The following is a 21968-nucleotide window of genomic DNA, read 5'->3' as shown; positions in this document are numbered from 1 at the left end:
GTATGGAACTGCCTCCCATCAGAGGTGGTAGAGGGTAATACATCTAGGGAATTCAAAAACGGTTTGGGAAAGACACATGGCTATCGTAAAGGAAAGGGCAAGCCAAGGATAAAATAGGGTCTGAGATGTCACAGCAGGTGAGAGATGGGCAGACTAAATGGGCCCATTGGTTTGTAGCTGCTGTACATTTCTGCCCCTTACATTCTGCGTGTCACATAGGGAGAGGCTTGTGTAACATTTGTTATGTAGCTACAAAGTGCACAGCAGCGCCTGGTTCTGCCGGTCAGTATTAGACCCACAACCACATCTGTCACTCGTGCGATCTGTCAGTAACACCCAGGTCTGCCCCACAGCTCGGTTTCTGCCCTCGTCCAGTGCAACACAGGTCTCACCTCATGATAAAGTGGTGGCCATCAATATCTTTCCCGTAGCCGGAGCCTCGCAGGTTACCGGAGTTGCCAACCACAGCACAGCGCCGACAGGTCAGCAGGTCCGGCTGCTTGTAGGGATTCTGACCCGGGATAATTTGGAACAACTGAGACAGGATCTCCGCGGTGTTCTGTGACCTGAACTGCGGCTGGAGCATCTGGACCAGGCAGAGATCACAAAGCAGATGAGGGTTAATAACAGAGTCATGAAGTCACAGATTCTGTACCTCGAAACAAGGTGACTGATGGAGACCTATGGATGAGCTGGCTTATCATGCGTGCCCCTACCATTACAGCAATGGTTCTCAACGTTTTTTTAGCAGACACTCCTGACGGATTTTTTTAATTTTGGGGCACCCTGCTCTTCGACCGCATGCCTCCCCTCTGCGCTTATACACCCTCATCCTCCTACACAACCCCATCCTCTTACACCCTCACATAGCATACTCGCCATTTTACTCAACCCACGCCACATTTCTTCTTGTAGAGCACTCATCCCCTTCCGTAATCATACAACCACATTCGCACCCTTTTACTTACTTGTACCACGTTCCTTCTTTCACCCCACAAAAAGAGCTAGCCTCCCTCACCCTCCCCACAGCCCTACAGAAAGCCATCACTCCTCCCCTCCTACCTTCCCATACACCTCAAACAAGTCAGCTCCTCAGCGGGTGCGTCCTGCGCTGTCTGGAGATGGATGCTTCTCTTTCCTCTGTGCTGAGAGGCGGATCACAGCCTCTACGTCTCCAGGCAGTGCAGGAGGTGCCAACTGAGCAGCCATCAGAGTTTTTCCCATGGGGCTGTGGCACCCTTGGCAGAGGGTCGTGCCACACCCTGGGACCCTGGTTGAGAAACACTGCATTACAGACTGACCCGAACAGCCAAGACCTACAGTTAACAAGTCTACCCCTCCCACTACAGGTAATCCAGAAGGGTCCCAACTGGCTTTAAAAACCGATCCCTCCATCACAGCGGGATGTAGTAACAGAAGCGGAAATGATGTCCTGGCCATAGTGTCAGTCCAGGGGTCGGCAACTTGCGGCTCTGAGTAAATACATGTGGCTCTGTCCGGAGCCATGGCCGCTCAGAGCTGGAAGTTGGGCCCAACCACACTTCCACATTCCGGCTGCTGGGGCCGTGCCCTCACACTGCAGCCAATCCCTCCTTCCCCTGCCTATTTACCTCAACGCAAGGTCAAATTCTTGGGTGTACAGTGTGTGTGTGTATATGTATGTATATGTATGTATGTATGTATATATGTGTGTATGTATGTATATATGTGTGTATGTATGTATATATGTGTGTATGTATGTATGTATGTATGTATGTATGTATGTATGTACACACACACACACATATACATACATGTGTTGTGGCTCTATAAATATTTTGGCCAGACAGAAGCTATTTATGGTCAGTGTGTCCCCTCCCAAAAACGAAAGGACAGAAAGGTAATACAACTCAAGTCAGTGTCACCCAGTGATGGAGGGGACAGATGGTCATAGAAAGTGTCAGGTTATCAGAGTCCCCCAGCAATGTACTTATATCCCATCAAGTCTTGTATTACCCCGATGAGTGAAGTAAGGGCATTCAAAGTCATAGGGTCCTTCATCACTACAGTGAGTGCTGGGAGGGAATGAAGCAGAAAAGACCAACAGCCCCTTTCTCAGTCACTCAATGTTCAGAGTGACAGGGGACCAATGGCCCATTAAACAGGTTTTGCCCATCGCAGGGTGACAAACACAATAAAAAGTTGCCTTTTACATGAATGAAGATGCTGAAAGGCCACAATTTTTTTTAAAAAAGGATGCCAAAGGAGAAAGGTGGGAACTATTGGACCAGAAGAACGAAGGGTGTTTAGATAAATGCTGCTCCAAGAGCACTCACCATCCACCAGCGCTGGACGTCCGGTGACAGCTCCTTATTCTCCAGGGTCCACATGGGAGAGATGGCTGCGTCGTAGTGACTGTCAAACCAGGTAGAGAACCCCGGCTGCCGCAGGCAGTGCCGACACAAGCAGTTCTTAGGCAGGCGGGGAGGAGGGGGCCGGTGCCTCACCCCAGGGTAGCCTGGCACGAGTCTGACCGGGTGCCCCTCAGCAGATGCCCAGCCGATTAACTCGGAATACACTGGGGCATCTGTGCCATTGTGAGAGTAGGTGAAGATGAGGGACATGATGAAGAGGAAGATGCAGGTACTGAGGAGCCATACTCGCAGGGAGCACCTCATCCTGATGCAGACCATGGGGGGGGGGTCCGTGTTGGGGGACCCAGGCAATATGTCCCACCTCTCCACAGCATGGGCCTCCTCCAACTCCGAGCAGCAGCCGGGGGGAAAGAACTGCTATGACTTCTGGCTTCTTGTGCTGAACAATCCCAAGAGAGTGGTCATCTGGATGGAATGCAGGAGGGCTTCAACCTGTGTCCTCGGGGTCTGCAGCTTAAAGGCAGCAAGTAATGGCATTTACTTTAATGCGCTAACTATCCACCCTGCGACATCTTCCCTGAAAGCATGCAGGGGCGAGTTAAGCCCTTCTGAAGGGACCCCTCTGTCTCATGGGTTTTTCATGACCTCTGCACCCTCCTAGGATGCCCTGCACTGAAGGCACCAAAGGTAATGGGTCTCCCCACCCCGTAGTCCCTGCCTTATGTCCTACAACAGCAGGTCACTTCTTTTCCTTCATGCCCCGTCTCAGCTGCCAGACGATCAAATAGATACAATCAACTGAAAAAAAAAACAGAAAATAAGAACCAAATCAGAAACAAAATAGAAAATAAAACTGCTGCTAAATATGTCCTCTAATATATTGTATATTGTAATCCACACCTCTTTTACAAGCATCCTCCTCATAGCAGTAATGAGTTCCTGCTGCAATGATCCACGAATCCTTGTTTTAAGAACTTACCCCCTTAATCTCACACCACCACTTCTATAGGAATCCCTGGCCCATCACATCTCCGGGCAGGCAGCAAACCTGTTCCTACAGAGAGAAGAAAGGTATGATCATGTCCTCACAGCCCCAGCAAGCCTGGTCTAATAAGTGTTTCTATAAGCCTCTCTACAACAACACAGCCCTTCCTATGAAAAGAATCCCTGTTGTATAAAGACATCAAAAGCACCAGGAGGGGAGCAGAACAATGGGAGGATGTGGGAAGCACCAGTAGGAAAAGTGAAAGGGGAAAGAAGCAAACACACACACTAGCCGACCTGCAGCAGATACTGTGCAGTCACAGTGATAAGGGAAAGTGGTATTGAATTCCCCCCCCCCGTGATAAGAAAGGGGGTCATGTGATACCTAATCCGCCCCCATACTGCCCGGCATAGAGTTAATACGGCTGATCCGATCTGGTGGAGCCCTCAAATGCCCCTTGAACATCTGGACAAGAGCAAGTGGGCAGGCAGCAGGAGATACCAGGGTGAAGAGCAGGGGGGGGGGGCTCAACTCCCATCCTCAATCCCCCACCCCCCAAACAGGTCAGGTCCTCACTGCATCCCTGCATCAGCACAGGTGGCTCAGCCAAAGGCTGAGCCTCTGATTGAGCCACCTGTGCGGAAGCAGGGATGGATTGGGCCACCTGTGCTGAAGCAGGGATGGACTGAAAACCTGACCTGTTGGGGGAGGGAGGACTAAAGTTGAGGCCCCCTGGTGTAGAGAGCATGCACCAAACACTGTCACCCATATCTGCATCAGACTGCAATAACAGCAGTGAGTGGGTTAAGAGCAGGGCGAGTTGCCAGCGGCTCAATAATGTATACGGCACTGCAGAAAATGATCGTTCAGGGAAAATTAAGTACAAACAATGGGGATAAGAACAGCACGTAAGATGACAACATATGGCAAAGAGACCCTTAGCCACACCACATTTTCCATGCTGGAGTTTAAAAGAACAAAACAAAATTATAGGAATTTACATTCGCAAACAAGGTAATCATCAGAATTGTTAGAACACTAAATTGGGCTGAAGTGTGTTTTTTTTTTTGCAGTTCCCACTTTGCAGCCACAGGAAGTGCAGCATGGGAAGTGCAGCATGGGAAGTGCAGCATGGGAAGTGCAGCATGGGAGATAGGGGAGCTCTGGATACAACCAGGACAGATCTGATATAGTAAATGCATTGTGAAATACCCTATTGAATTGAGACGTATTACTGTCATGTCTATGTCATGACTGTTATATACAGAAACCAAGAGTATCCCACAATGATACCCAATACGACTCAAACATGAAATATGAAACATATAAATCACGAATACATCTACAACAGAGGCATAACAGGTTATTTAAAAAAATAAATTATTTAAAAAGGAGCATATAGTACGAAGACCTCAAAAGGAGGAAGCGGAACCTGAAATTGTTACTCAACTAATAATATGCATCTCGTGTCATTTATGGGAAAAGGCTGAAGCCCTGAATAAAACAGTGGCACAAATCTATAGCAGAGATAAAGGGCAAGATACACGAATAAAACCAGGAAACGCAGGAGGACGCCTTCTAGTAGAATTTAGATACGGTATTATGGCTCTACTTTGTAGGCCTATAGTTATCCTTTATTTATATAGGTTTCATGTTTGACTCATATTGGGTGTCATTGTGGGATACTCTTGGTTTCTTTATATAATACTAGCTGAGAGACCCGGCGTTGCCCGGGATGTAAATGCGTAATAGGTAGTATTATTTATAAATCGTGGAACAATAGGTGAGTATTTGTTGTAAAGGTTGGGAAAAGGGGAGCGGAGGGCGGGGGGGAAAGGGGAGCGGAGGGCGGGGGGGAAAGGGGAGCGGAGGGCGGGGGGGAAAGGGGAGCGGAGGGCGGGGGGGAAAGGGGAGCGGAGGGCGGGGGGGAAAGGGGAGCGGAGGGCGGGGGGGAAAGGGGAGCGGAGGGCGGGGGGGAAAGGGGAGCGGAGGGCGGGGGGGAAAGGGGAGCGGAGGGCGGGGGGGAAAGGGGAGCGGAGGGCGGGGGGAAAGGGGAGCGGAGGGCGGGGGGAAGGGAGAGGGGAGTGGGGGGGGGAGTGGGGGAGAAAGGGGAGTGGGGGGGGGAAAGGGGAGTGGGGGGGGGAAAGGGGAGTGGGGGGGGAAAAGGGGAGTGGGGGGGGAAAAGGGGAGTGGGGGGGGGAAAAGGGGAGTGGGGGGGGAAAAGGGGAGTGGGGGGGGAAAAGGGGAGTGGGGGGGGAAAAGGGGAGTGGGGGGGGAAAAGGGGAGTGGGGGGGGAAAAGGGGAGTGGGGGGGGAAAAGGGGAGTGGGGGGGGAAAAGGGGAGTGGGGGGGGAAAAGGGGAGTGGGGGGGGAAAAGGGGAGTGGGGGGGGGAAAGGGGAGTGGGGGGGGGAAAGGGGAGTGGGGGGGGGAAAGGGGAGTGGGGGGGGGAAAGGGGAGTGGGGGGGGGAAAGGGGAGTGGGGGGGGGGAAAGGGGAGTGGGGGGGGAAAGGGGAGTGGGGGGGGGGGGAAAGGGGAGTGGGGGGGGAAAGGGGAGTGGGGGGGGGAAAGGGGAGTGGGGGGGGGAAAGGGGAGTGGGGGGGGGGAAGGGGAGTGGGGGGGGGAAAGGGGAGTGGGGGGGGGGAAAGGGGAGTGGGGGGGGGGAAAGGGGAGTGGGGGGGGGAAAGGGGAGTGGGGGGGGGAAAGGGGAGTGGGGGGGGGAAAGGGGAGTGGGGGGGGGAAAGGGGAGTGGGGGGGGGAAAGGGGAGTGGGGGGGGAAAGGGGAGTGGGGGGGGAAAGGGGAGTGGGGGGGGAAAGGGGAGTGGGGGGGGGAAAGGGGAGTGGGGGGGGGGAAAGGGGAGTGGGGGGGGGGAAAGGGGAGTGGGGGGGGGAAAGGGGAGTGGGGGGGGGAAAGGGGAGTGGGGGGGGGGGGAAGGGGAGTGGGGGACGGGGTGGAGGGGAGTGGGGGGGGGTGGAGAGCAGTGGGCATATGTATTGTCATAATTTATGTATGTGCATGTCCCCCCCCCCCCCTCCGTGCGTCCGTCCCCCTGCTGGTTCAGCTGGTGGCCCCCCCCCCCCCCCCCGTTCCCCGTGACTCGGTCCCCCCCCCTCCCCGTGACCCCCCCCCCCCCGTTCCCTGTTACTCGTGGCTCGCCCCCCCCCCCCGTTCCCTGTGACTCGCGGCTCGCCCCCCCCCCCCCGTTCCCTGTGACTCGCCCCCCCCCCCCCCGTTCCCCGTGACTCGCGCTCCCCCCCCGGCGCCCGCTTTGTCCCCCGATGTGCCGTCCGGCTGAGTGAGGCGTGCAGGCGGCGGCAAGAAGCGCCCTGTGTGGGCCTGAGGCGCGAGGGTCCGGTTGAGTGAGGCATGCAGGCGGCGGCAGGAAGCGCCCTGTGTGGGCCTGTGTGGGCTGAGGCGCGAGGGTCCGGCTGAGTGAGGCGTGCAGGCGGCGGCAGGAAGCGCCCTGTGCGCCTGAAATAGGAGAGTTACTGGCGCCATAAGCGGAGACTGGACGCGCAGTGCTGTGACTTACCTGCGGGGGAGGTAGCGCCGGGGAGGTAAGGGAGCGGCTGGGGTAGGAGGGCCGCGCTTCCCGTCCGGAGCCGGTGCAGGGCGGCGCACGTGATGGGGGTGGGTGTGTGTGTGTGTGTGTGTGTGGCCCGTCACTCCGCCTCAGGCCAATGAGAGGTTTGCGGGGGCGGGCGGCCCAAGGGACCAATGAGATTTCCCCTAGGGACACCGGACATCCAGACAGGCAGGCAGGCAGGCAGGCAGGCAGGCATACAGTGCTTTCACTAATATAGTATATAAGACAGACAATTAATAACATGTCAATTCAATAGGGTATTTCACAATGCCTTTACCATGTCAGACCTACCCTGATAGCCCTGGTTTTATACACAACTCCCCTACTCCCTGATATTCACTCCATTCCACTTACTCTGCCAATCCATTGTGTGCTCCCTGTGGATATTGTTTATTTAGTGACACTCACTTTAAACTGCAGGGTATTGCAACATCCTGTTTATCTCTATCTTAGTAGAACCTCTGATGAAGCGCTGTGGCAAGCGTGAAACGCGTTGGACTACTTTTTGTGCGTTGGATCTATGTATACTTTTTATGGGCGTTTGTCAAAGCTTGCAGTTTTTTTGATATGCACTCAACCTGGGGTGATTTGAATTTGCCTCTTTGCACGGAGTGATACGTCATCACCCTTTCTTCTACTCCAATGCATGAGCTATGGAAATCTCAGCCACCAGAAAGAACGCCATTAGCCATGCAGCGGAAATCGCAAAAGAAACGGAAAGTGTATCAAAGCGAGGGCCTCCGGTTAATACGTACGATTTATGGGTTATGTAGCGCCTAAGTTTGTCTCGTTATTGAGTAAAGATAATGTGGTAGCTACACATGTGTAGAACTGGGATAATCAGTACAGAAATAGTAGAGAGTATTGCAAGACAGGATTAGGGTGCTATGGCAGATCAACCGTAGTAGTAATGGTAGTAGTGGGTGCATGGCGGGAGTACTGGCAGGTGTGTGTGTTCAGGTGCTGGAAGACAGGAAATTAAATTGTTGCAGGAATAGCGGCAAGCAGTGGTAAAAAAACGTGAATACTGTATGTACAGTAACAAGTCACCAGAATAGTGCAGGGTGCTGCAGAGCAGAATTAGGTGGAGGTGCAGAGATGTAGCAGTCGTTATTACCCCCTGTGGGGCATTCCAGCAGGACATGCGTAATGCGCCAGCGGGAGAAGCCGCCGCCATGCAATTGAATCAGCCGCATGTGAAAAGGGAGGACGCTGCCAACGCGTTATCGCCCCTGCTGGGCACCGACGTTCCCGCACTGACCTCCAGATGTAGCAAGGACAGAGCAGGATTAGTCGCAGAGCTGTGTTGGCGTTTGTAAGCTCCCTCTCAGATGATGGATAACTCCCGTCTCCGCAGACCGTACGGCTTACAAGATAAAGCAGCCGGGAAAGCCAAGGAGGTCTGATCTGAGCACGGAGACGCCAGCGTACACACTGACAATTACCGCCTAGTGTGGAAGACGCAGAGAAGCAGGGGTCAGGCAGAGGGGAGAATCATTCACGTCTCTGCTCATTTATCGCTTACGCCTACAGCCATCCCTCTGGAACTCCCTTTCCATTCACCAAGCGTCCTGTCATGTTAATAGCCTGAAAGAATATAATGACAGCGCTGTCCTCGGACCCATGTTTCTCTTCTATCACACAGATTGCAAGCGCTTTAGAACAGCGATTTCCATCAGTTATATTGAACGCTCACATCCCATTGTTGAATTCTCTCCCTTGCCTGCATGTTTTACACTGTACTGTCGCCCCCCTCATTGTTGTCAGAGGTTATATTAATGACCCTACCGAGCTAGTCAGAAAGTGGCAAAGATATTAACCCTACGTTGTAGCTGGGATCGCAGGTCTCAACCCGGTACCTCTCGTCAAAAAAATCAGTGGAGGAGCCACATATGCTCCTTGCTGTTCCCAGAATCCCGTTCAGCTGGCTGTGCGCTTAAATCAGCCGAGTCTCGCCAATCACGTGAAAAAAAATGCCAGACGGGGACGCCAAAATGTCCCTTTTGACATATTGTGAACCCTCACACCCGAGGAGAGCCGTTACCGGCACCTTCAACGGAGGCAGGGATCTCTGGAATCACGGGACCCCGGAACTGAAATTAATGGGGTTCGGTTCCAGACAACCCCCCTGCTCCAACGATAAGATACACATTTATTTTTAAAATAAACCGACGGCCTGGATCGCCCCTTTAACATGGACCCCTATAAACTAATGCCAGCCGCAGATCTGCTCCTCCGCTCGGTAACCCCAGCACACAGTCTCAGAGTGAGAGTCCGGCCACACCCGCTCCCTCCATCACCACGACCTCTGGATAGGCGGTGAGATTGGGGGGAGGGATGGAGGGGGGCGTCGGGCTCATTACCTCACTCTGCCAGCAAAGCAAAAGGCTTTCCACATGGAACTAAAATCAACTGCAGACGCGCAACTGAGCAAAAAGTCCATAAGCAGGGGAGTCAGACCGGCACGGGTGTAGTAGGCACACATTTTAACCCCTTCAATGCCAGATGGGCCAACGGGGTTAAAGCTATTTAAACCCACTGCACAAAGTCACCAACACCGATATATAGAAACAATGACAAGAACCCATATAGGCAGAAGTACAAGGCCAGCAGATGCAGCAGTATATACCTGTATATAAGCATGTGCGGGTCTATCTTTGCTCACTTTGAGTGTTTATCATTGTGTATGTTTAGATTGCCAATGCGTGAGATATATCTATAGCTATCACTCTATATCAAGGACTGTTTGTGCGCGCGCACACACACGCTCACGCACACACACACGCGCGCCATTGGTTCTGAAGTGGTTTAGAAGCCTCCGGCACTGGCTTTAGAGAATGGAATGGAATGGGATGTTTGGCTGCGGTCGCTTCGCTTCTGCCAAATAACCGTTGGCGTTCGACCGCCGAGGGACCCTCCGCCGCAGCCGATCTGTCGCTTCCACGAGCCGTTTTAGCGGTCAGGGTATGGGGTTAGTTTTAGGGGTTTAAGCCGTTAGATTAGTGGCTTACCTTAGCAGCAAAGTGGTTGGTGGCAACAGGTCCCGGCAGCGGGCTGAGTCGCGGTAAAGCACCGGCGGTAATTTGACCGCTGCAAAAATGTCCTAGACCATCAGGGGTCACCTATACAAAAGGTCACACGTCCTTTCACTGCCAGCTCAGCATGTTATGTGGTCATACGGCGTGTTGTTAGCCCCCTATGGCTGTAAGGGAGATAAATGGTTCTGCTTACAAAATATATGCCCTGTCTGACTCTGTAATGCAGAGATACTGTACAAGGATATATACAGCGTTGCAGACACACACACGTGCTGGTCTTGCTTCTGTAGGGGATACACCCCAGACAACAGGAAAAACAATCCATATAACTACTTGTCTGCCAAAAAGGAGTGAAAGATGCGCTCTAACCTACTCCGAATAGAACTGCAATAACGTTGAAGTCCTCAGGGATAATTCTTCCACTACCTCTCCGATCGGTCAATTTATAATAAAATCACTGGAAAGCTACAACCACACATCAAGTTTCCGCGTCTTTCCATTTTTATCCCACATTCTCCATCGCGAGATCCCGCAGTACGGTTTCAGACTGTACCGCTTGAGGCACAGATACGTCTCCCTAGAGTTTCATAGATAATAAAAATCTACAGCACGTGCAGGGAATTAAACAAAACAAAAAAACCACACCACGATAAAAAATAGGTTGTTTAATAAAAAAGTAGCAAATCGGTGGCCACCATTGTTAAATAGCATTTAAATGCCCGCCCGATAGAAAGCCGCAAATGATGACGTTGCTTTAAAGACATGTTAACACCGACTAATACTTTAGGGAAAGTGTTCTTTGCCATTTCAACTTGTGTTCTTCTAGCAGACAAGGTATAAGATGTATAGGCCCATATTTACCAACTGGTGCTTTTCTATAAAGACACCTGCCGAAACCAGGAGACACCTTCTGACCAATTCTATATAATGGTCTTGAAGGGGTCTCATGGAACAGCACTGCTTAGCAACATGGGCAACAGTGCACCAATATACTGCAAATGAAAAGGGATGTTCGTGTTTAAGAACTTGGGTACCAAAATGCAGCTTTAATAGATTCTCATATTAGAATCGACAAGTCCCAGATCTCACGTACATACAGTAGAACACATTTACAGTACAGGAAGGCAAGTGATATTCTGTATTCCTAGCCTGGAGGGTTACAGAAGGTGTTGGTAATGTGATGAGACGAGACATGCGACGCCCTCTTGGTATCTGTCAGAGCACTACGTCTACATGTCTGAGCCAGGTTCCACAAACCTGCCGTGTCTCATAATCTCACAGCAATGGCATCCACTGCAGCAATGGATTCTGGGTAATGGCATGGATCCCCTTTGGGTTTATTGCTGCTTGTTTCACGCAGCTTGTAAAGGCGACGTTTGGATTAAATAAAGAAGTGTGTGGCCAGGTACACCTACTCGCAGAAAAGCCGTTTCCTCCTTTTGGGTCTCAGTGGGAGGATGGAAGGTCTTAAAATGTATACAGAATACAGTACTTGTAAAATAGAAAATACTGGCCCTGATGTTGCTGCAGCTCAATCAAGAAGGATTATTCCGTGATCCTTGGGGGGGGTGTAAATTGTCGTGGAAATAAGCGCATCCAAAAAAAAAAAAAAAAAAAATAGGTTAAGAGAAAACAGATAAATGTAGTGTTGCAAAAAACAAACAAAAAACCCTTAATGGCAGATTGGGGTAGTGATGAAATATAGACTCTAGAACTACTCACACGGGCATGTGTGAGCAAAGACACTCAGTGTTGTCTTTATCCACAATTGGTTGCTCCCCTCTGTCACCAGTAGCCGTTGTGTACTTGTCACAATAAACAGCAGAGAAGAGCACAGTAGCCCAAGTGCAAGTCACATATGACTTGCTAATTGATAGATAAGAGTGACTTCTGGAGAAGGTGAAAGGAGCGAGTCTGAGGTCAATTAATAAATATAAAATTCTATATTGACGCACACGGGCGTGTGCGAGTAACTGTCCCTCTGCGGTGTCTTTGTGGTCTGTCGGTTGTCCTCCGTCACAGGGGTGTGCTCATTGCGCAATGAGACGTCAGTCGTGCACGTTGGCTGCGAGTGGGAGCACCAGGAAGAGGAGCAGAGGGTCATAACGAAGGGAACTTTGTGATTGCAGTTCCCTATAGATGTGTGTAGCCCTGTTTCCCCCTGAACACAGAAACTACTAATGCTGTTAATAACCTGTTGGCTCGCAGGGCCTGAGCCTCTGCCACGGAGAGCCTGGGGCGATATAATTCTACTACTCTGTGCAGCGCCTCCACCTGGGAGGGATCCCAACGGAGTGGGATTTGCCCCTCACAGGAACTCAACACAATAATCACACTTGCATAAAACAGAACTGGGTTTACTATACATATGCATACTACTTATCACTCTATAATTGTCATAATCAATACTCTCGCCTATAGAAAGTATAACCCTTCTCTCACCACCGTGTACCCCCACACCGTGTCCACAGTATAACCCCTGTCCCGTGGTCAGCGCTGCCGCTATGTGCGAGTACTGGCGGCACCTGGGCGTTCAAATATCTTCGCAAAGGATCAGACGACCTCCTGGGCGGCGTCCGGTTCCACCAGCGCGATGCTCTGTCAGGGCAGTCCACCCTGAATATAGTCCTGCTCTCTCTGTGTGGTAGGCCTGATCCCAAGCCTCTTCACGGGAAGCGTAGCGTCCGCTGTATCCCTTACGGTCACTGTATAACACTAAGGGGCAGGGTCCCTAACCTAGGGCCTGTCCCTGAAGCACAACAAACTATAATATGGCTCAGGGCCTAACTGGGGCCTAGGGGGCTGCTGGCCTAATGCAGTGGGTCACAGACCCCTGCACTCACCTCCAACACCTAGCTCTTCCTGGTCCTAACTGACTAGCGTGGGCTGAGCGCTCGAAAATGTGTCTCTCCAGGTGCAGGAGGATCAAGCTGCGTGATTGGCTCCCTGGCTATCTGCCCCTAGGCCTCCTGGGGACTGTTGTCCCTTCAGAGCCTCCCCTGCATAGCCTGCGCTGGCGCTATCCTCTGCGCATGCGTGGGCTCTCTTCTCCTGGCCATCGGCTGACGGGGCTATACTGCGTATGCTCCCCTTGACAGTTCTGACAAGATAAAGGCTCTCCTACGCAGTGATCTGGTCTCCGGAGTGCGAGACGGCATTCCAGGCACTCAAAAATCTAGTGCTCCGATCTTGGCGGCCCCCCGACTACACCAAGCGGTTCCTGGTGCAGACTACCTATAGCATCAGTGCTGTGCTGTCAGGTAGGAAGATGAACTAGAACACCCCGTAGTTTAATTGAGCCACAGGTTGTTAGCTCCGGTCACCTATGTCATCATTGAAGAGTGTCTTGCGATTGGGTGGGCTGTAAAGAACTACAGCCCTATGTTCATGGGCGATCCTTTATGGTGGTCACCAACCACAAGCCCGAGATGGTTGCATTGGGTGTCGGGGGAGAACGGGAAGCTATGACACTGGAGTCTTGCCCTGCAGGAATATTACTTTCCCATACATCACAAAAAGTGCAGTGAGCACGGCAATGCTGATGGCCTATCCCGGCAGGACAACCCCAGGCCGGACAAGAGGGCAAAGACCGCCCTCGATCTTGGGGATCGATATTGGGGTTGCTACCACAGTGCTCAAATCTTAGGGGGGGGGGGCAAGTGTGATGTAGGGTCAGCCTGGCCAGCACATTGAAGGTTAAGCCCAGCAGTTGCCCCTACTTTTCCAGATGGTTGCCTGTGTCACAGGCTAAAAGACCATCTTAATGCAGTAAAAATGGCTGATCAGTGCGTTTCTGTGTATCCCCCCTACATATTCTCCGTGCGTATGTAATGTGGGATAGCCTGGTAATTCATTTAGCCAACTGGCACACAAAAGGCATCTACGCCGGCTATCCACAGCTTGGCTGGGCGAGGTGCTTGGGACACTGGAGGAACATCTACTTCAAAAGCAGAGCTATTGTTCACCCCAGGCTGAGGCAGCTATCTGCATGAAGGTATCAGGTGGAAACTGGAAATGGAGGCCTGGGTCCTATACCCAACCGGCTCAGTTCCCATTGGTCAGTTTGAAATTCCCACGCTCCTTAAACCCACCTCTGTGGGCTATCCTTAAGTACCGTCACCTCCCACGGTTAGCCCATCTCAGGAGAGCCCTCACTCTGTGGTTGACAGACATAGCATTTGTGCTCTCACTTGCACGTTGCCTCTACCCCTAGCTCCCACACTGACACCCACAAATACTCTTGCTTAATGTCTCATTCGCTACTGTCATCTCCCTCATTCTGTAGCCATCAACGCCTTCTGCGTCTCACATCACACAAAAAATATCCTACTCTCCTTAAATCACTACTACTCCAACTCTGTCACAACATGTTTCACAATCCTGGTCCTACTCACATATCAGTCCTCCCACATCCCACACCCTGCCCCAAAGCCTCCTCCTCACCACGCAGTGCTGACTCCAACCTCATCCCCATTACACTTCTACCTTCCCTACCCACCTGTCTGCAACAAACTCACGGCAATACAAGATCTGTTCATTTCCAACTCTCTCGACAATCTTCGCAGGAAAAATACTCAACATCGAAAGTACACATATCTTACCAAAGCTCCCCTCGCCAGCTTCTCCCCTACGTGCTCCCCTCCAACCTGCATGTCTCTCTCCTTCACCAGCTGTGGAGTGGAGCAGTGCCCAACGCCAGAAGTTGTCACTTACGTCCGGGTTGGACCACTGGGGTGGGCTCCACCCCATTGTCTTCTGCTGTAGCCGCCCCCCCTCTGCCGGCTTCCTCCTTTGCTCTCCCTGCTGCAGACGCCAACGCCCCCCCACAATATGCGCCGCAGCCAATGGGCCGTAGTTTGCCCATTCCTGTTCTAGCCATTACAGAAGCCTGTCTTGCCCCCTCCAGACAACACCTCTCCTACTGCGGTCTCTCTCTCGGCCACAACCCCAGACCAAAGAATAGGGCAGAGGAGTTTGCATACTACTTTCTGCACATCAAACACCACTTTGGTCTAGCCACACATTTCCTATTCCAACCAGAGCCACACGTTATCCTACAATGAGCAGCCACCTTATCTTCTTGTTTCAACATTGTCCTTCATTCTGCTCAGAATTACCCTGTGTGTGCGTTTCTTCGTGTCCCGAGTACTCGTACGTCATCAGATCGAGATCCAACAGTCCCGGGTAGAGAAGCACTGTTGCCAGTCACGGCCGGCTGACCGAGGTCCCCGGCCCATTTTAATTGGCAAGAACCTTTCAAGCAGGGCCCTCATTACCTCTTCGCATCTGCGCCCTTTTGTCCTCACTTGTATGCAACTGTTTATGTAATATAAATAACTCTGTACCCCATTGTACTGCGCTGGTGCTTCACAAATAAATGATATTATTATTATTATTAATAATATAGACGAGCGGGACTTTTAAACTTGATAGAATGCAACTAGCCCCCCTACGGGACCGTGGTACTCACCATGTGGAACCATGTGACAGCTTGGGTAAGATTACCGAAGCGCTAGCCAGCACCAAGATAGGATTCCCCCGTAACCCCCATTTCTGCAAGTGCAACACAGAAGAGGTGTGCTGTGCGAGTGTAACACGGAAGCGGTGTGCTGTGCGAGTGTAACACGGAAGCGGTGTGCTGTGCGAGTGTAACACGGAAGCGGTGTGCTGTGCGAGTGTAACACAGAAGCCGTGTGCTGTGCGCGTGTAACACGGAAGCCGTGTGCTGTGCGAGTGTAACACGGAAGCGGTGTGCTGTGCGAGTGTAACACGGAAGCGGTGTGCTGTGCGAGTGTAACACGGAAGCCGTGTGCTGTGCGAGCGTAACACGGAAGCTGTGTGCTGTGCGAGTGTAACACGGAAGCGGTGTGCTGTGCGAGTGTAACACGGAAGCCGTGTGCTGTGCGAGTGTAACACGGAAGCGGTGTGCTGTGTGAGTGTAACACGGAAGCGGTGTGCTGTGCGAGTGTAACACGGAAGCCGTGTGCTGTGCGAGCGTAACACGGAAGCTGTGTGCTATGCGAGTGTAACACGGAAGCGGTGTGCTGTGCGAGTGTAACACGGAAGCCGTGTGCTGTGCGAGCGTAACACGGAAGCTGTGTGCTGTGCGAGTGTAACACGGAAGCCGTGTGCTGGGCGAGTGTAACACGGAAGCCGTGTGCTGGGCGAGTGTAACACGGAAGCCGTGTGCTGTGCGAGTGTAACACTGAAGCGGTGTGCTGTTCGAGTGTAACACGGAAGCCGTGTGCTGTGCGAGTGTAACACTGAAGCGGTGTGCTGTTCGAGTGTAACACGGAAGCCGTGTGCTGTGCGAGTGTAACACGGAAGCCGTGTGCTGTGCGAGTGTAACACGGAAGCCGTGTGCTGTGCGAGTGTAACACGGAAGCCGTGTGCTGTGTGAGTGTAACACTGAGGCGGTGTGCTGTGCGAGTGTAACACGGAAGCCGTGTGCTGTGCGAGTGTAACACAGAAGCCGTGTGCTGTGCGAGTGTAACACTGAAGTGGTGTGCTGTGCGAGTGTAACACTGAAGTGGTGTGCTGTGTTGCTCCTGTTGGCTCCGGCCAAAATATAAAAAATTAAAAACACTTGTTTTATGAAACTCCTTTGTTCGATCTGGCGTTTGCGATCCTGTTTAAATTGTCCTGATCTCCGGTGACAGGGTGTTTGGCAACAAACTGTTACCTCTACCCCCATCTAACTCAGCCCTTACCTGAAAACCCAGAAAACAAAAATGGTGGTTTGCCTGTGCAAACTCTTGTTGAACACAGCAATGTCACAAATGAGAGCAGCCACAGAAGAAAGTTCTCCCAAGTCTCAGCTTAGTGCTTAGAAGACAACTTGGGGGGTGGGGAGAAACCTGGTTCCAGACCATGCGACTGTTCGCGTAGTGATCACGACCCCAAAATCAAGCCCCCTAATGTCAGGAGAACGAACGATCAACTCCTGTTCTGCTCCAATCACAATCTGTACAAGAGGCGTGTTGATTTCACTTGCGAGGACCCCCTGCTCCCCAAGATACTGCCGCCGGTATATTTGTGCCGTTTAAAGCTCCCCCGGTCACGTGGACCAATAGGAAAGCACGGGATGACGTCACAGCTTCCCATCGGCCGCAATGTTGTGAACCCAGCTTACGTAGGTAATTAACTCGGGAAAGATGGGGGTCCTCAAAGCTGAAGTCAAAACGGGTCAGCTCTGAAAATAATATATACAGGCATACCCCGGTTTAAGGACACTCACTTTAAGTACACTCGCGAGTAAGGACATATCGCCCAATAGGCAAGCGGCAGCTCACGCATGCGCCTGTCAGCACGTCCTGAACAGCAATACTGGCTCCCTACCTGTACCGAAGCTGTGCGCAAGCGGGGAGACTACAGAGCCTGTTACAAATGCGTTATTTACATCAGTTATGCACGTATGTGACGATTGCAGTACAGTACATGCATCGATAAGTGGGAAAAAGGTAGTGCTTCACTTTAAGTACATTTTCGCTTTACATACATGCTCCGGTCCCATTGCGTACGTTAATACGGGGTATGCCTGTAGTTACATAGTTACATACATGCTCCGGTCCCATTGCGTACGTTAATACAGGGTATGCCTGTAGTTACATAGTTACATACATGCTCCGGTCCCATTGCGTACGTTAATACAAGGTATGCCTGTAAGTATCACTTGTGAGTACGCTCACTTGTCTATGGCTATATGCCAACAGTGGAAGTTTTTTGTTGCCTTTTCACCCAGCAGAACTTAAATATCTATCCCTGGCGTGCATCTTTAAACAAATCACTGCCATTCAAACACATTGGTCCCAAGAGGGATTACCCCATTACAAGTGAGTAATGGCCAGCCAGTAGCCGGCCAGCCAGTAACCGGCCAGACAATCTTTTGTCAAGGACAGAACAGTCTAATTGGCTTCCCTAAATAAATCTAACCAAGCAAACAGAAAATAATCACCTGCTTCCATCTTATTTATTACAAACTCCATTTGTTGGGGGTCTCCGAATGAGGGAGCGCGTCAATCAAGGTTTTTTTTTTCATTTTTATTATTAATTAGCAGAGAGCCAATAATGATAAGAGGAGCGGGGGGGGGGGGGGGGAGGAGCAGGGGGGGGGAGGAGGAGCGGGGGGGGAGGGGCTCAGTCTGTGCATACTTGTTAAACACACACTGACATCAGCTAAAAGGAAGCTGCCAGAGGGGAAAAAAATCAAACCCCTCCCAAGCCTCAGCACCTCACATTTACAAAGCTGGCATTACAAATTATTTCAAAATACATCGATCGGTACAAAGAGGCAGCAAATCACACAGCGGTGACCCCTTAAACAGGTTAATGCCATTAGTACACTGCAGCTCTAGGAAGGGCTGACCCCTTCAAACATATCACTGCCCTTAAGGTTATGCCAAAAGGACGAGAGACAGACAAGAATCAGGAAACAAAGATGGCTTTATAATAATATGGCATAGTAATACAGATGTAAAGCCCTTATTCATCTCAATTCTCTTTACTATTCCAAGCCACAGGATATGTATCCCATTTCCTAGAGTTCGCTCCCTTTCACCCCCTCCTGTTTTGTTAACTGTATATGTCAACGTTAAAAAAAAAAAAAAGTCTACCAGATTAAACTTTTTTTAAAATAGAAGAAAATATCATTTCCACCTTTAAAATGGCACACAGCAATTCCGCTGTATATTTCTAACGCGGACCGGGATATTTGCCAATTTCTTATGATAAAATACTGTGAAATTAATTCTGTACTTTTAATCTGAATGGGCCATATATCATTTTCCGGGTGTTTGACAACATTGAAGTGATAACACTGATATTTGTCAACGCCCGTCGTTCTATACGATGTTATATTATGTTCACTTGTAATAGAGAAATGTGCACAAATAAATAAAAAAATACATGTCACTGCCATTAGTACACTGTGGTCCTTGGAGGGACGGACCCCATATACAGGTCACTGCCATTAGTACACTGTGGTCCTAGGAGGGACGGACCCCATATACATGTCACTGCCATTAGTACACTGTGGTCCTAGGAGGGACGGATCCCATATACATGTCACTGCCATTAGTACACTGTGGTCCTAGGAGGGACGGATCCCATATACAGGTCACTGCCATTAGTACACTGTGGTCCTAGGAGGGACGGACCCCATATACAGGTCACTGCCATTAGTACACTGTGGTCCTTGGAGGGACGGAACCCATATACAGGTCACTGCCATTAGTACACTGTGGCTCTAGGCGGGACGGATCCCATATACAGGTCACTGCCATTAGTACACTGTGGTCCTAGGCGGGACGGACCCCATATACATGTCACTGCCATTAGTACACTGTGGCTCTAGGCGGGACGGACCCCTTATACAGGTCACTGCCATTAGTACACTGTGGTCCTAGGAGGGACGGACCCCATATACAGGTCACTGCTGCAGATGGGAGTCTGTCGACATCCTCCCACTTTCTTTTATTCATTTTCTCCCCCCCCCAAAAAAAAATGCTTGTTATTTCTTGACATCACATGGTACACGAACAACGTGTTCATTTCCTGAGCACAACGCAGCACTCCTTTCCAAACAGGTGCACATGAATTACTGCCATTTTAGCAAAACGGCTAAAGGGGAAGTACAACAAAAAGAAAACAAATGAGGTAGGTTAAGTTACAGTCTTTTGGTGAGAAGATGGTGGACCCCTCTTCTACAAGTCTCTTGGCAATCTTCACATATTCCCCTTCTTGTAAAGCAACTAGGATGCCATCATCAAAACAGCATAAACGGGCAAGACAAGCTTGGCAAGATGAAATATTCACAAGACCCATGAAAAATAAAACATTAATTCTTCATAGGATAAGAAATATATGAAAACCTTTGCACTCCAAGGCCCATATTCACTAAATGGTTCCTTCCTAAAGTTTAGCATCCTTTAGTGAATATGGGCCTAGGGGATTTAATCTTTCTAAGGAAGCCAGCTACACTATGTATTTTCAGCTGCATTATGGGCCAAAGCATGAGTTTCTGTGGAGGGCGCAGAACAAGACAGCAATTCCATACAATCCTTTCCACCAGTGGTGTAATGGCTAAAATACCCACTATATGAGTCATCTGAAAAATATAAGTCCTGCGTTGCATATTGCTGTTTACTGCTAACCAGCTAAAGCTTTGTCTACTAGGACAATAGACAGGACAAGTATTTTTTTAAGCACAAGTGTGAGCTTCCCTGCTAGACTTGCTAGCAACCCATCGCAGAGCAAAGTGAATAGGTAGCACGATTTGTAAAAATGGCCCATAGTCCAATACAATGGTACATATTTGCACACACACTCACATGCTTTCACTCTATTATACGCTTATATTAATGCCACATGCCAGACAGAGACCAAAAAGAGGTTGCACTTCAGATTTTCAATAAATTACGCTTGCGAAACACCAATAATATTCTGCAACCCTTTATCCTTAGCATGACAAATTCGGATTTTGGGACAGGGCTCCACACTTGGTCATTAATTATTAATGGTAGCAATGCACAAGTCAACATCCCAGAATGGTTATGGGTTCTACATCTCAGCTATGAGGTGCAGACCCTTTTGTCCACATGTATTTTTCCCAAAATGAAAGGGTACAAATAATGTTTTGCTACACCTGTGTACAAATGCACTGCATCATTATATAGTGTAGCTCATTCATTTGTAGGTGTGGGGGGGGGGGGGGGGGGTGCATTTTACTCTCAAAATAGCCAGGTTGGTTTGATACATTAGGGATATGCTTGTTTTGCCAGCTGTTAAATACACAGCTAGGTCTGCTGTGCAAACAGGATGACTGACCACAGGGTTGAACTTGACTCCTAACCCACACTGCAGGGGAGGAAGAATCATTGGAATAAAAGAGAATTGATGTTTGACAATGCAAAAGATCTAATCTCTCTGCTACACCGGTCCCACCCTCTGGCTTTCACTGTAAAAAAAAGGAATTGGAAGGGCTGATGAATCAAAGAAGGGGAAGGAATAGATTTGGTAAGATCCGGCTGCGTTTTTGTGCAGTAAGGGTTGGGTTAAAAGTGCCTGGGAGTGGTGAATAGATACAGCCTATATGCTACAATCACAAAAGTACAATGCTAATTAGGTCTAAACTCCTAACCACAAAGGCTTCTGAGCTGCATCCTTAATTCCCACCCATCAGACATGCATTATATATATATATAAATAAATAAAAAATAATTTTAAAAAATCACATCTTTACCCTGCCAAAAGCATGAATAAATGATAGAAAGACAGCCAGAAAATGCAGTCCCACCAGCCTGCTGATCACAGATGTGGAGCTTACATGGTAATAAAAGAAAAATCCGACAATAATTGATATTATGTTACCTTCCTACACTTCTTTAGATACAGGCCTTTGTTGCTGTCCTTTGCAAAAAAGAATCCCCTCGTCTCCTCTTTTTATCTCCAGCACTCACAATGCGAGAAGAACCCCCCTTTGCCCAGCCCCCTAGAAGCAGCAGAAGAGATATTTCAAACAGCAGTAGGTTGCGGGGCCCGGGGGCTGCTGGGAAATTGAGTTTTTTTAAACGGTGGAGAGCCACCACGAGTAAAGTGAACGGAGCCGCTTGATGACTACAACTCCCATGATCGCCGAACCAGGTCTAAGAGGGGACTGGCGCAAAGTTCTCTGGGGGTTGAAGTCTCCAAAGCTGGCAGTGTGGGGTCAGTGGGACATGACGCCATGTGAGGAAAAAACTACAATTCCCAGGGATGCTTTTGGGGACGAGGGTTTACAGTGTGGTATTCATACGGTAGTTAACGGGACTGAGAGGAATCAATAGGAATTTCTTGTACAGGAAATTAACTGGAGGTTTTACACATTTCTGCATTCTGTAACAGTAGACTTTTTTTAATGTGCAGTTTGTGTTACTTTAAAACTACAATCCGCTTATTATTCTTGTATCATAAGAGATGTATCATCATTCCATTATAATATAGAGTTACAAGATGTTTCATAGTTGCAGTT

The 21968-nt window shown here is 50.0% G+C and overlaps 1 protein-coding gene across 2 annotated transcripts in view; it reads right to left on the bottom strand.

Annotated features, from left to right (window-relative positions):
* The window catches only part of ST3GAL2 (ST3 beta-galactoside alpha-2,3-sialyltransferase 2), a 33436-nt gene extending 11951 nt beyond the window's left edge, over positions 1–21485 (bottom strand). Inside the window, exons 1-4 of one of the 2 annotated variants that reach the window (XM_075576595.1) lie at positions 21329–21485; positions 3255–3408; positions 2316–3152; positions 393–586 (exon numbers count right to left, since the gene is read on the bottom strand). In XM_075576595.1, coding sequence (XP_075432710.1) covers positions 393–586; positions 2316–2672 — 551 coding nt within the window. In that variant the 5' untranslated portion in view covers positions 2673–3152; positions 3255–3408; positions 21329–21485. The remainder of the gene's footprint in view (positions 1–392; positions 587–2315; positions 3153–3254; positions 3409–21328) is intronic. The other variant, XM_075576594.1, reaches the window with a different exon arrangement.
* Positions 21486–21968: the final 483 nt, after the last annotated feature.

The sequence above is a fragment of the Ascaphus truei genome, chromosome 19 (genome assembly GCF_040206685.1).
Source record: "Ascaphus truei isolate aAscTru1 chromosome 19, aAscTru1.hap1, whole genome shotgun sequence".
NCBI lineage: Eukaryota > Metazoa > Chordata > Amphibia > Anura > Ascaphidae > Ascaphus > Ascaphus truei.
The sequence above is the reverse complement of the archived record's forward strand: the minus strand, read 5'-3'. Positions and strand labels throughout refer to the sequence as shown.